Source organism: Podarcis muralis, chromosome 1, assembly GCF_964188315.1.
Source record: "Podarcis muralis chromosome 1, rPodMur119.hap1.1, whole genome shotgun sequence".
NCBI classification, from domain to species: Eukaryota; Metazoa; Chordata; class Lepidosauria; order Squamata; family Lacertidae; genus Podarcis; species Podarcis muralis.
This window is the reverse complement of record NC_135655.1, coordinates 29,637,065-29,647,391: the sequence shown is the minus strand read 5'-3', so window position 1 is coordinate 29,647,391 and position 10,327 is coordinate 29,637,065. Positions and strand designations below refer to the sequence as shown.

The window sequence follows — 10,327 nt, the reverse complement described above, 5'->3', positions numbered from 1 at the left end:
ATTACAGTGGTACCTCGGGTTACATACGCTTCAGGTTACAGACTCTGCTAACCCAGAAATAGTGCTTCAGGTTAAGAACTTTGCTTCAGGATGAGAACAGAAATTGTGTTCTGGCGGCACAGCAACAGCAGGCGGCCCCATTAGCTAAAGTGGTGCTTCAGGCTAAGAACAGTTTCAGGCTAAGTACGGACCTCCGGAACGAATGAAGTACTTATCCCGAGGTACCACTGTATATATCTGGGTTTTTTACAGTGCTAGAGCCTTTCCCATGGTGGTGGTGGTGGGTATTGCTGCATAAAATGCATTTGAACTGTTAATTACAACAGGAAAACTGAAAGGCATAGGATAGAAAGCCTTTTCATGTGCTGTAACTGCGGTCCTCAGATCTCTTCAGAATTGTGCCATGATAGGATTGTTGGAGGATGTAGCTTCTGCCACACTTCAAAAAGAACAGGCTGTTTTACACATTTTGCAGAGAGATGGTGATAGCAACTAAGAGTGATTCAACATATGCTTCTAATACAGTCTTGGAGGATGTAAGTGATGTTCCATTAGCCTATCCAAAACTGCATTCTTGGGAATAATTCCAAAATGTTACAGTTGAAAGCCCCACATTCTACAATTAAATTAAATTGGCACAAATATCTACAACAAACTTATTTTGCATACTTTGTGCAATTTCTGTTGCAGGCTTCTTTTTAGAGAGTTTGCAGTTTTGTGTTCAGATTTTGTTGACATATTGAGGAAACGAGGAGCTAAGTCTAAAAGTGGGAGGAAGGGTTTGATGTGCTAATTAAAGATGCACCACACCCCTCTAATACAATGTTGTTGACTATTGGAAGAGACATCTGGTGTGACATTTCTGATCTGGTCTATTTCTGATTGTTGCCTCAGTTTGTGGCAGCTGTGTTGTTTTTCAAGCGAGGATTTCATTTACACTTTGGGTTCGTCTATGCTTGGTAAATCACAAATGTAAACTACCATTATGTCAGCAATGTCCTTACTGTGTGGGACATATCTAAGGCTAAATCCAAGAAGAAAATGTGTGCATTAACTTCTTGAAACCTGTAATGGCCAAAATTGTCAGCAAGGAACAGGCTGGCCTACTAAGATGCTTGTATGGAGAATGATAGGTCTTCCAGAAGTAAGCTATTGCTTATGAAATGTAATGTGACAAATCTTGTTACTCTATACATCCAAGCGCTGCTGTTCTATTGGATTCTTTCTAGCTTATAATTTCCCTTTGGTATTTATTGTGGCAAGTTGCTCACAAGATGGCAGTATTCCCCAACATAATGGGATGTAGGTTTGTGACAAGGTAGCACTTAATTCTCTCTAGATTTCAAAAGCAGCTGCAGTAGGTTTAGTTATGCTTATGCTATGTGTTTACATTCTGCCAGAACAAATTGCTGGACTAAAGAATGGGGTGCAAATATTTAGAAGCTTAAGATCAATGGCTGGAAAACTGATTTGCAGTGGTTATCTGGAGAAGTCATTCCTGATTCTCCTGCCAAAGTAAGACAGTCCCAGCCGTAAATCCTACGCATGCGGACAGTATGACGGATGGCTCTATGAAATACAATTGTTCACTAAAATTACACAGCTGCTGCTGCTGCTGCTGCTGCTGTAGCAAGTTTCTATTACACATCTTGTATTTAGGGCCTGACGCTATAAAAGAATGAAGAGAGTCTGGAGCAGTTTTCTGTGCTGGCTGGTGTTGATGGAGTGGTAGTCCAAAACAAGGTTTAGATGAGAAGTTTTGAAATACGTTTGACAAGAAAAGTAATTTGGGTTTTGCTGAGCATAAGACAGATGAGTATACATTTTTGTCCTGGGTATGTTCAAGCAGTCAAGCCCAAGGGTAAGCAGCACATACAGTCAAACCTCAGTTGTCAAACATAATCTGTTCCGGAAGCCTGTTCGGCTTCCAAAACGTTTGACAACTGAGCCACAGCTTCTTATTGGCTGCAGGAGCTTCTTGCACTCAAGCGGAAGCCGCGTTGGACATTTGGCTTCCGAAAAACATTCGAAAACCAGAGCATTTACTTTGGGTTTTCGGGGTTTGGGAGCTGAAACATTCCAAAATGGAGTCATTCAGGAACCGAGGTTTGACTGTGCACCTCAAAGATGGCAGCCCCCGAAAAATAGATGTTATATAGAAAAATAAGGCTTTGTCTCATAACATACCATTCCCAACCCAAAATGGGACTGGAAAATGTCTGGATGTTCAGGCTGTAGTTGTCTCCCTTCCAGCATTAGTTTTCTCAAAACCTAGCAGAGGAAGGGCTCAACAAGCTTCCCACATCCACTGTGGTATCAGAGTCAGACTTCTATTGATGCTGCTTTTGAGAAAGGAAAAAACCCTGGAAATTGGGTTCTTAGAGCAATGCTAATATGTCTAATCCATTTTCAGTTATCAGAATTGCAGCCCTTATAACAAACAGGCCTCGTCTACAAAAAAAACTGCTTTGCGTGTTGGGCATGGAACCAGCAACTCATTTACTATATGTATCTGAAACACTATTTGCTTGCTAAAATAGCATGTTCATGATCTTTAGTAACTGAACATTTTTTGGGCTTCATTGTGATTTCCGGCCTTGTATTGGCTAATACCCAAGGAATTAGGATAGTGAGCTTGTACAAGAGCTGCACTGACTTCCTTGTGCAACATTGGCACAAGTGACTACGTTATTGGCTTTGTTCTTAACTGTATTGATTTCTAGATCAGCTGGTGGTCTTACATGGTTAAATGGCAATTTCCCCCATTTGCCAGGTGGAGAATGGTTGGGTGTATTTTGAGGTACAAAAGACTAAAGTGAGTTTTATAGGAAGTGAATTAGCAAGTCAAGGGAGCTTTGGCGTCTTCAGCTAGTCAGAGGGAAACTAAATGCCCCACGAAAGTTCTCATTACAGCTTTTCTGCAGAGAATTTCAGCTGGATGATGTAAATCAACTATCTGCTATTGCTCTATCCCCACCCAGGGCAGCTGTTTGAGAAGTGCCTGCTTTGTGAACTGGGCTTTGGTTTCTTTCTGGGCTTGTCATCAAACTTTTCAGTAGCACCCTGTTGCTTAAATACACACCCACTCCCAAGCAGCTGGATCTCGCTTTATAGCTTCACAGAAGACTTTGAAATCTGATGCTGGCTACATTTAGCTGCTGGCTCACACCCATTTCATGGTCCCAGTGGAGAGTGCTTTGCATTCTTATCTGAAGGGGGATCCAGCTGCCCATTGAAAGACTAGCCTCCCTTGGCTTTGCTTCAAGTCCTTGTCCATCCTCAGGCTTTAGTCCAGCTGTAAACCTGTCTGAAGACAAACCAGATACAGGGGGACTTTAATGTTGCTCTATAGCAGGAGGCCAGCTGGAATGTTTCTGGAGTCCTGAGGCACAACAAATAGATGCCCTCCTAAACTCTTTAGGCTACAGCTGGCTCCGGCTTTTGAGGGGGCGCGCGGGAAGTTAGCAATGCATGGAGCAATGAAATGTTACTGCTACTGACTTATCAGGACAGCAGAGTTATAGGGCAGGGACTGTAGGATATCAAGTGTTATGTAAAGATATACAGTGGTACCTCGGTTTACGTACTTAATTCGTTCCGGAGGTCCGTTCTTAGCCTGAAACTGTTCTTAGCCTGAAGCACCACTTTAGCTAATGGGGCCTCCTGCTGCTGCTGCCGCGCCACTGGAGCATGATTTCTGTTCTCATCCTGAAGCAAAGTTCTTAACCCGAGGTACTATTTCTGGGTTAGCGGAGTCTGTAACCTGAAGCGTATGTAACCCGAAGTACCACTGTAATTGAAAGTCTCGCCTTTTTCTTGACGTTTTTCGGCCTCACAGTTGCAAAATAGGTTAAGTGTAGCAGGAGAATCTGCTTTAGGAGAATCAGAAATTAGGAGATACCATTTAATTGACATCATCTCAAAACACTAAACTGTTGCATGCAAATATATGCTGCTTTTCCTCAGAACAGCAACCATTGCTCAGACCACTGAGCATGTAGGCCAGTGTAGGCTAATTGTGACTACAGCAGCCTTTCCCAGCTCATACAGTTGACTGAGGTAACTGGGAGTTAAGCAGCAGTTGGCTGGATCACAAGAAGGGGCTGCTAGCCGGCGATACGAGATAGAATTTGAGAGAGATGGTAAGAGAATTCTGCATGAAATTCATGGTAGGTAAACTGGGTAACAGACCATCGCTGCCTTCTTAGTATAACTAAGTGTGCCAACGCTGCCGCTAATAAAATGATCACTGTCATCACAGAGAGTCAGGCTTCATTCAAGAAGTTAGGAGTACATCATATTCTCCTGTACTTAACCAATATATTAATTGGTAATTAACACAGCTCAACTGGCTTTGGAGCGTAGCTGTCAGCTGCTACCTACTTCATTACCCTGGAGATCTGGCGAAACAAGCGTTTAAGAGTTCCAGCTCTTGATTGAGTCTACAAACCCTGGAGGATTAAGGTGCAGAAAGGGTCTTCACTTTCCACCAGCCCTGAATAAGAGAGACGTGGGCTATTTGCAGTTTGTTAACAATAGAGTTTATTCATTTAAAGAGACAACGGTCATCTTGCTTACCTTTTGGCACTTCACACACACACATATATCCTCCAAGAGCGAGGTCTCATTCAGCACTGCTAGAATGTCCATTCCTTTCTGCTATCATAATCATTACAAGCAATAAATACTGTACAAGGAGAAGACTGAAAAGCAGTGGAAAAACTTGGGACGAGTGAACCAGCCATGAAGTAGGAACCTGGCCCAATCCTCCAATCCACAGAACCACATCAAAAACATTCACTCCTCTTTGGAAAACAAGGCAGTGTGCAGTTCCCAAAAGACCCTTCCCCACCTCCACCCCCACCCCACCCAGCGAGGAATCTCAAAATGCCACAGGATAGAGTGGTTCCTAGCCAAGCTAGAACAAAGATTCTTCTGGGGTTTTCCTTCTCCATGTGTCTTTGCCCTGATAGAAAATACCTGGGTGCCCCTTTTCTCCTAGGTTCACCCAATAGAATGCCCAGGGAGACTGCAAAGTTCCCCGGGTCCTGACTGACGGAGCTAATGACACATAACTAAAATGCGCATCATTTGGGGCTGCGCCGTCCATTTCAAAATGAACTAAACCGCCCAGCAATATTATATCTGAATAATGTTGGTCACAAACACATGTACTTTGAAATAAAGTGCTTTCATCTAAATTCAGATAAAGGAGATCTCGTTAATGCCATTTTTGTTGAACTAACAATATCTTTATACAACAGTGTGCTGATATAGCAATAAAATTATGTGGCAGGGACAATATACAATACTTTTTTCTTTTCTTTTTAATATAGCTTAAATAGAAATCGCCAGACAGAATCTTAGTTACATGGTATAAAAATAAACCCTTGTTCCTTGGTATATACTCACCCAAATGAGACCGCAACACTTTCTGGGAGTCTAAGGTGCTTGTGAAAACAGTGGCATTTGATACGCTAGTGGTAGAGAGATCAAACTCCGACAGGCATCTGTGACTCATACATGCTCCACCCACCCAATGATGAAAGCTAAGCCTTTCCCCATTGTTATCTAGTCTCACTGTTGCTCTTTGAGAAGTCCTCCTAGAAATCACTTCCCCTTTACGTGTTTGTATGTGAGCAAAGACAGGAGAGAGAGAGAAGGGATTGAGGGGTGAGAGCTATTTTGCAAGCCTTCAAATTCCACCCACTTTGGCTCCACACACTGCCGGGTCAAGCTATGCCTATCTTTTGCTGTGGGACACATTTTGCCAGTGGGTCAACAGTTGGCTATTCTTTGCCTGTGAGCAATTAAAGATCAACATTTATTGACAACGGACCCCGCTATATCAGATGTGAGCAGGGCCGTGATAGGGAATAGGAGGGGTGTGGAATAAGAAGGCTCTGGAAGTACAACAATCAGTAAGTGGCAGGCTGCAGCCTTCATTTTGGCTTCACCAGCAACTTTCCGCATTCATCTGCCTGCACTTGCTGTAGTCCTCAAAGTATTCAAATTTATTTCATTATGCTTCTTCTTCCTAAACACTTATTTTCTCTGCCAGCACACTTTTTGGTTTTATGAGCACAATTTTCTAAGCACAACAGCCTGAGCTGAGAGAAGATGCCACAAAGAAAGGGCTGCAGCAGGAGGGGGACATGACCTGTGGCCCTAAGACGTAGTCCTGGACCTAGTTTCAGGGCAAAAATATGGGGAAAGAGGGTGGCAGAGAGAGAAAGAAAGGTGGCGGCCCCACCTACCTTTGACTCTGGGTCCCACGTGCTGTTGGAATGTGGCCCCTGACAGACTATTTCTGCCAGGGAATGTGGCCCCCAACAGAAAAGCTCACCTAATCCTGGGATAGAGAATGACAGCATCTGATGGTAGCAACTTACAAGGTAGAGCCATAAACAAGCCAAGCCACTGAATGCAGCAAAATGCACCAGCTTAAGATTCTGTTTGGAGACAGAAGCAGAAGATAGAAGCGAGCAATAGAATAGGACAAAACTCCCTAGCACCTTCGTTATTTCCAGGATCGCAGGTACATTTTTCACTCAGGAAGTCCAGATAAGACAGCAGACCTACTGATTCCTAATGTAGTTACTAGGTGCCATAGCAGAACCACCCCAGTCCAACAGCCTGTGTCAGTCCTGTGCAATAAGCGTGAGCTTTAAGGGAGAAAGAGAGGTTTTGTGGTTTTTTTTAAGGAGATACTCTAAAAAGAAAGAAGGGTCTTGTTGCAATGCCCAAGCTGACCTACTTCTCCTCTCCCCCAACAGTCTTTTGAGTGGTCCAAACATCTTGAGATCATGGCTTGTCCATCATGGAGTCTGCCAGACATGTTGTGCCACCAGGAACACACAACAAAATTTGCTGGAATGCCTATAAGGCCAATCATCACTTAAAGGGGACTAAAGGCCATAAGATGAAGTTCCATAAACTTAAGACATCACTAATAAAACTGGTAGAAGAAGGGACAGCACACAAGCGTCCAATTTCTGGCTGTGCATGTCCTGTGAAAGAAAATGGTTCTGGACTCTGGATCATCGTCCAACAAAAGGCTCCTGTCCTTGGAGTCAGCGGCCAAATCCACTTTCACATGATACATTTTAAGCACTAGGCTACCACTATAAATAATCACAGCTCCTCCCAAATAATTGTGGGAGCTCTATGATGGGAATAGGCTTCTCCTACAACTCTCAGCATCCTGAATGAATTACAGCTCCCATAATTCTTTGAGGGAAGCCACAACTTTTTAAAATGGTAACAGTGGTTTAAAAGTATGGCATGAATGTGGCCTTGGCTCAAAAGAACCTTGGTATAAAGGCCAAGGCAGCAATCTTACTTGATTGCAAACCAATTAGAGTTATTGCTATTGACTTCAGCAGGAACGAGAGATGTGTCCCCAAGCTGGCAAACACCTTACAGAGCATCAGGGAAGGGTGAACGTTGTCGTAGGAATCTGCATGACAGATAATGCAGAAGCTACATTATAATACAGAATCTTGAAAATATGACCTTTAATATTAAGAGAAGAGAAACCTCCTAGTTCTCAAAGTACAGAGAAAAGATTAGGAGCGCCTAGGCAGACTTTCTGGCTACCAGAGAGTACTAAAATGGCGGCTATGCTCTGCATGCAAATGTGGAAGTTGGTACTGAGTACAAAATTTAGCACTCTAAAATTTTAAGTTTATTTTTCTTAAAAAAAGGAACACCTTTCCAGCTGATTCCTGGCAAAATTTCACAAAATGGAACAGAAAACAAGGGATTCAGTCTGATGGCTCTTTGCCCTTCTTCAAAACTAGGAAAAGTAGACTAAATTGTGCAAGACAGATATGCAAGTTTGCACAACTACTTTGCACAGAATTGTGGGCTTGCTTTATTTAAAGCTCTAGAGCACCAATAGCTCTAGGACTAATTCCTTCACTCACAACCCAGCTGTCATCCACTGTATCAAGAGGCAAACCTGTCCCTTTACTGCCAATGATAAAGGAACTAGACCAAAAGTTAAAATCCCAAAACAAAACAGAAGGATGAAAATTGGAAGTTGGATCTTTCCCTCCCAAGTTGAGAAACCAAACAGCAACGTGAGAAATCCATGACTGGGTTGTTTCAACCAATCCTCTGCCAAACATCAGATCCAAAACTCAGAATGAAGTTCTATATCAGGGGTGGCTAGATGTGGCTGAACTACAGCTTCCATCATCCCTGACTACTGGCTGTGCTGTCTGGAGCTCCAGATGTTGCAGGTGGTGTCCAACAACTGGAAAGAATTGTGTTGGCTACCTCTGGTATATGAAATTGAAATGGTTTGGCTGGAGGACATGGACTTTGTTCTTCCCCATGCTATTGACTGAGGTTGCTCAGAACTGCAACTTTTCCGAGGACCTGGCTTAGGATCGAGTCTTGTCAGCAGAAGCCTTGAACAAGGACTTCACCCTGCCCCCAACTCTCCTCCCCCTGCCCCTCCAATTGGTTCAGGGGTTTTTTTGGGGGGGGAGGGGAACTGTGCTCAGGACTGTCCCGTCTTGCAAGCCGAAATGCTTGTGTTGACAGAATGACCAGAAGGGCAAGATGTTCAATTCCTCCCCTGGAGTCTTATAAATGAGTTGGGCTTAGTTTTCTGCCCTGCCTCTGGCCTGAAGAGAAGAATAAGTTTTAAAACATTTGCTTGCTTCCTTATCAGACTTGCTGGGTAGAAATGAGACCCAGATTGTTCTATCAACCCAGCAAGAAGGGTTGGCTTCGTCTGCTACTCATCCACTTTAGGGGATGTGTTTTCACAATACATCCCAGAACTTACATCCCAAAGCACGCACACACAATCCAGCACCCCTCCATCCCAGTTTCTCCCAAACTGTGTGGAACATCATCCTTTCTCTTGCCCCAGGACTACACCAAGACAACAGATGCTTGAAGCCAGATCTGTCACTCTCAATATGTCCAACCAAGTTTCCCTTTTAGCTAAAAACAGAATTTAGGTGTATTGAGTCATCCACCTGGAGACTGCTTACAGACTCTATGCAAAACCTTCAAGCACCCGATTAGAGTTTTAGGCCATAAGATCTCCCACTCTGCCTTTGTGCGACAGCTTGTGTGCAGTATAAAACGAGTCACAATGGGCCTTTTGAAAGACACCTTCCCCCCCCTTTCCCTCTGGCTCTTCCCATCCCTATAATCCCTCAGGATGGCCATAGCAAGCCTTCTGGTACAGCCCATTTGGGCCAATTGTGGCAACTTTTGGGTAACGAGGAAGTCAGGAAAGAAACTGGAGGCCCCTATGTAGAAGACAGGGCAGAAGCCACTGTAGAGTTTGCACTAAGGTTTCCTACAGACTACCTGGTTGCCAAGGGAATGCAAAACAAGCAGCGGCTCTGTAGCCATTCTGAAGCGGAGGCCTTTGTTGACATAAAAGCTGAGGGGAGGAGAGAGAAGAAAAGAGGCCCTGTTATACTCCCTAGTCGCGCGGGAGACCAAAAATGTCCTGCTCTCCACGTCTTTTGGGGGGTTTTTTTCTGCGTTAATACTCCCTGGCCTCCTGTAACTGAGAGAGGTATTCTTCCTCTGGGGGGTTGTCAGCACACCGCTGCCCGTTATTCGGAGGCCTCACGGCGTGGTACCTGCTCCAGTCCCCTTTGCAGAGGATCCAGGGCAGCATATCGACCTTGTAGTGCAACTCGGGGGAGAACTCGGTGCTGATGAGGTTGGGGGCCCCAGCCCCCTTGCCCCGCGTGATCAGCCTGGCGCTCTCGTCGTAGCAGCAGTGCTGCGCAGCCAGCGTGGTGCTGTCCAGGGAGAGCATGGAGCGCAGGCAGAAGCGGGCCGTGGGCTTGTAGATGTCCAGCCGCTCCTTGGGCCCGCTGGCATCTCGCCAGCGGAAGCTCTTGCCCTGCCGCTCGTCCCGCAGGTTGACGGCGCTATAGACGGCTTCCAGCGGGTAGGAGCAGGGGCAGCTGGGCAGGTCCGACAAGACTTTGCTCAGGTATTTGTTGAGGAAGTCGCTCTTGCAATTGAGCCACTTCTCACAGCTGTCCACATCTGAGGAAAGGGTACAGGGGGAAGAGAGAAACGGCCGTCAGACAAAACAACATGCCGTTGACAGCTTATCTTGGGTGGTACTAAATCAAGAGCAGGGAATCGCAGGCCCAGAGGCTGAATGTGACCCTCTAGGCCAGAGTTTCCCAAATGTGGGCCTCCAGCTATTGTTGGACTACAGTTCCCATCATCCCTAGCTACCAGGAGCAGTGGTCAGGGATGATGGGAATTGTAGTCCAAAAAACATCTGGAGATCCAAGTTGGGGAGCCATATTCTAGGCTTCCCTGTCCTCTT

General features: G+C 44.9%; 1 protein-coding gene across 2 annotated transcripts in view; it reads right to left on the bottom strand.

Annotated features, from left to right (window-relative positions):
* Positions 1-4,518: 4,518 nt before the first annotated feature.
* Positions 4,519-10,327, bottom strand: part of ISM2 (isthmin 2) — a 35,878-nt gene continuing 30,069 nt past the window's right edge. For both annotated transcript variants that reach the window (XM_028718568.2, XM_028718576.2), the window contains exon 6: positions 4,519-10,035. In XM_028718568.2, the coding sequence (XP_028574401.2) occupies positions 9,518-10,035 (518 nt within the window). In that variant the 3' untranslated portion in view covers positions 4,519-9,517. The remainder of the gene's footprint in view (positions 10,036-10,327) is intronic.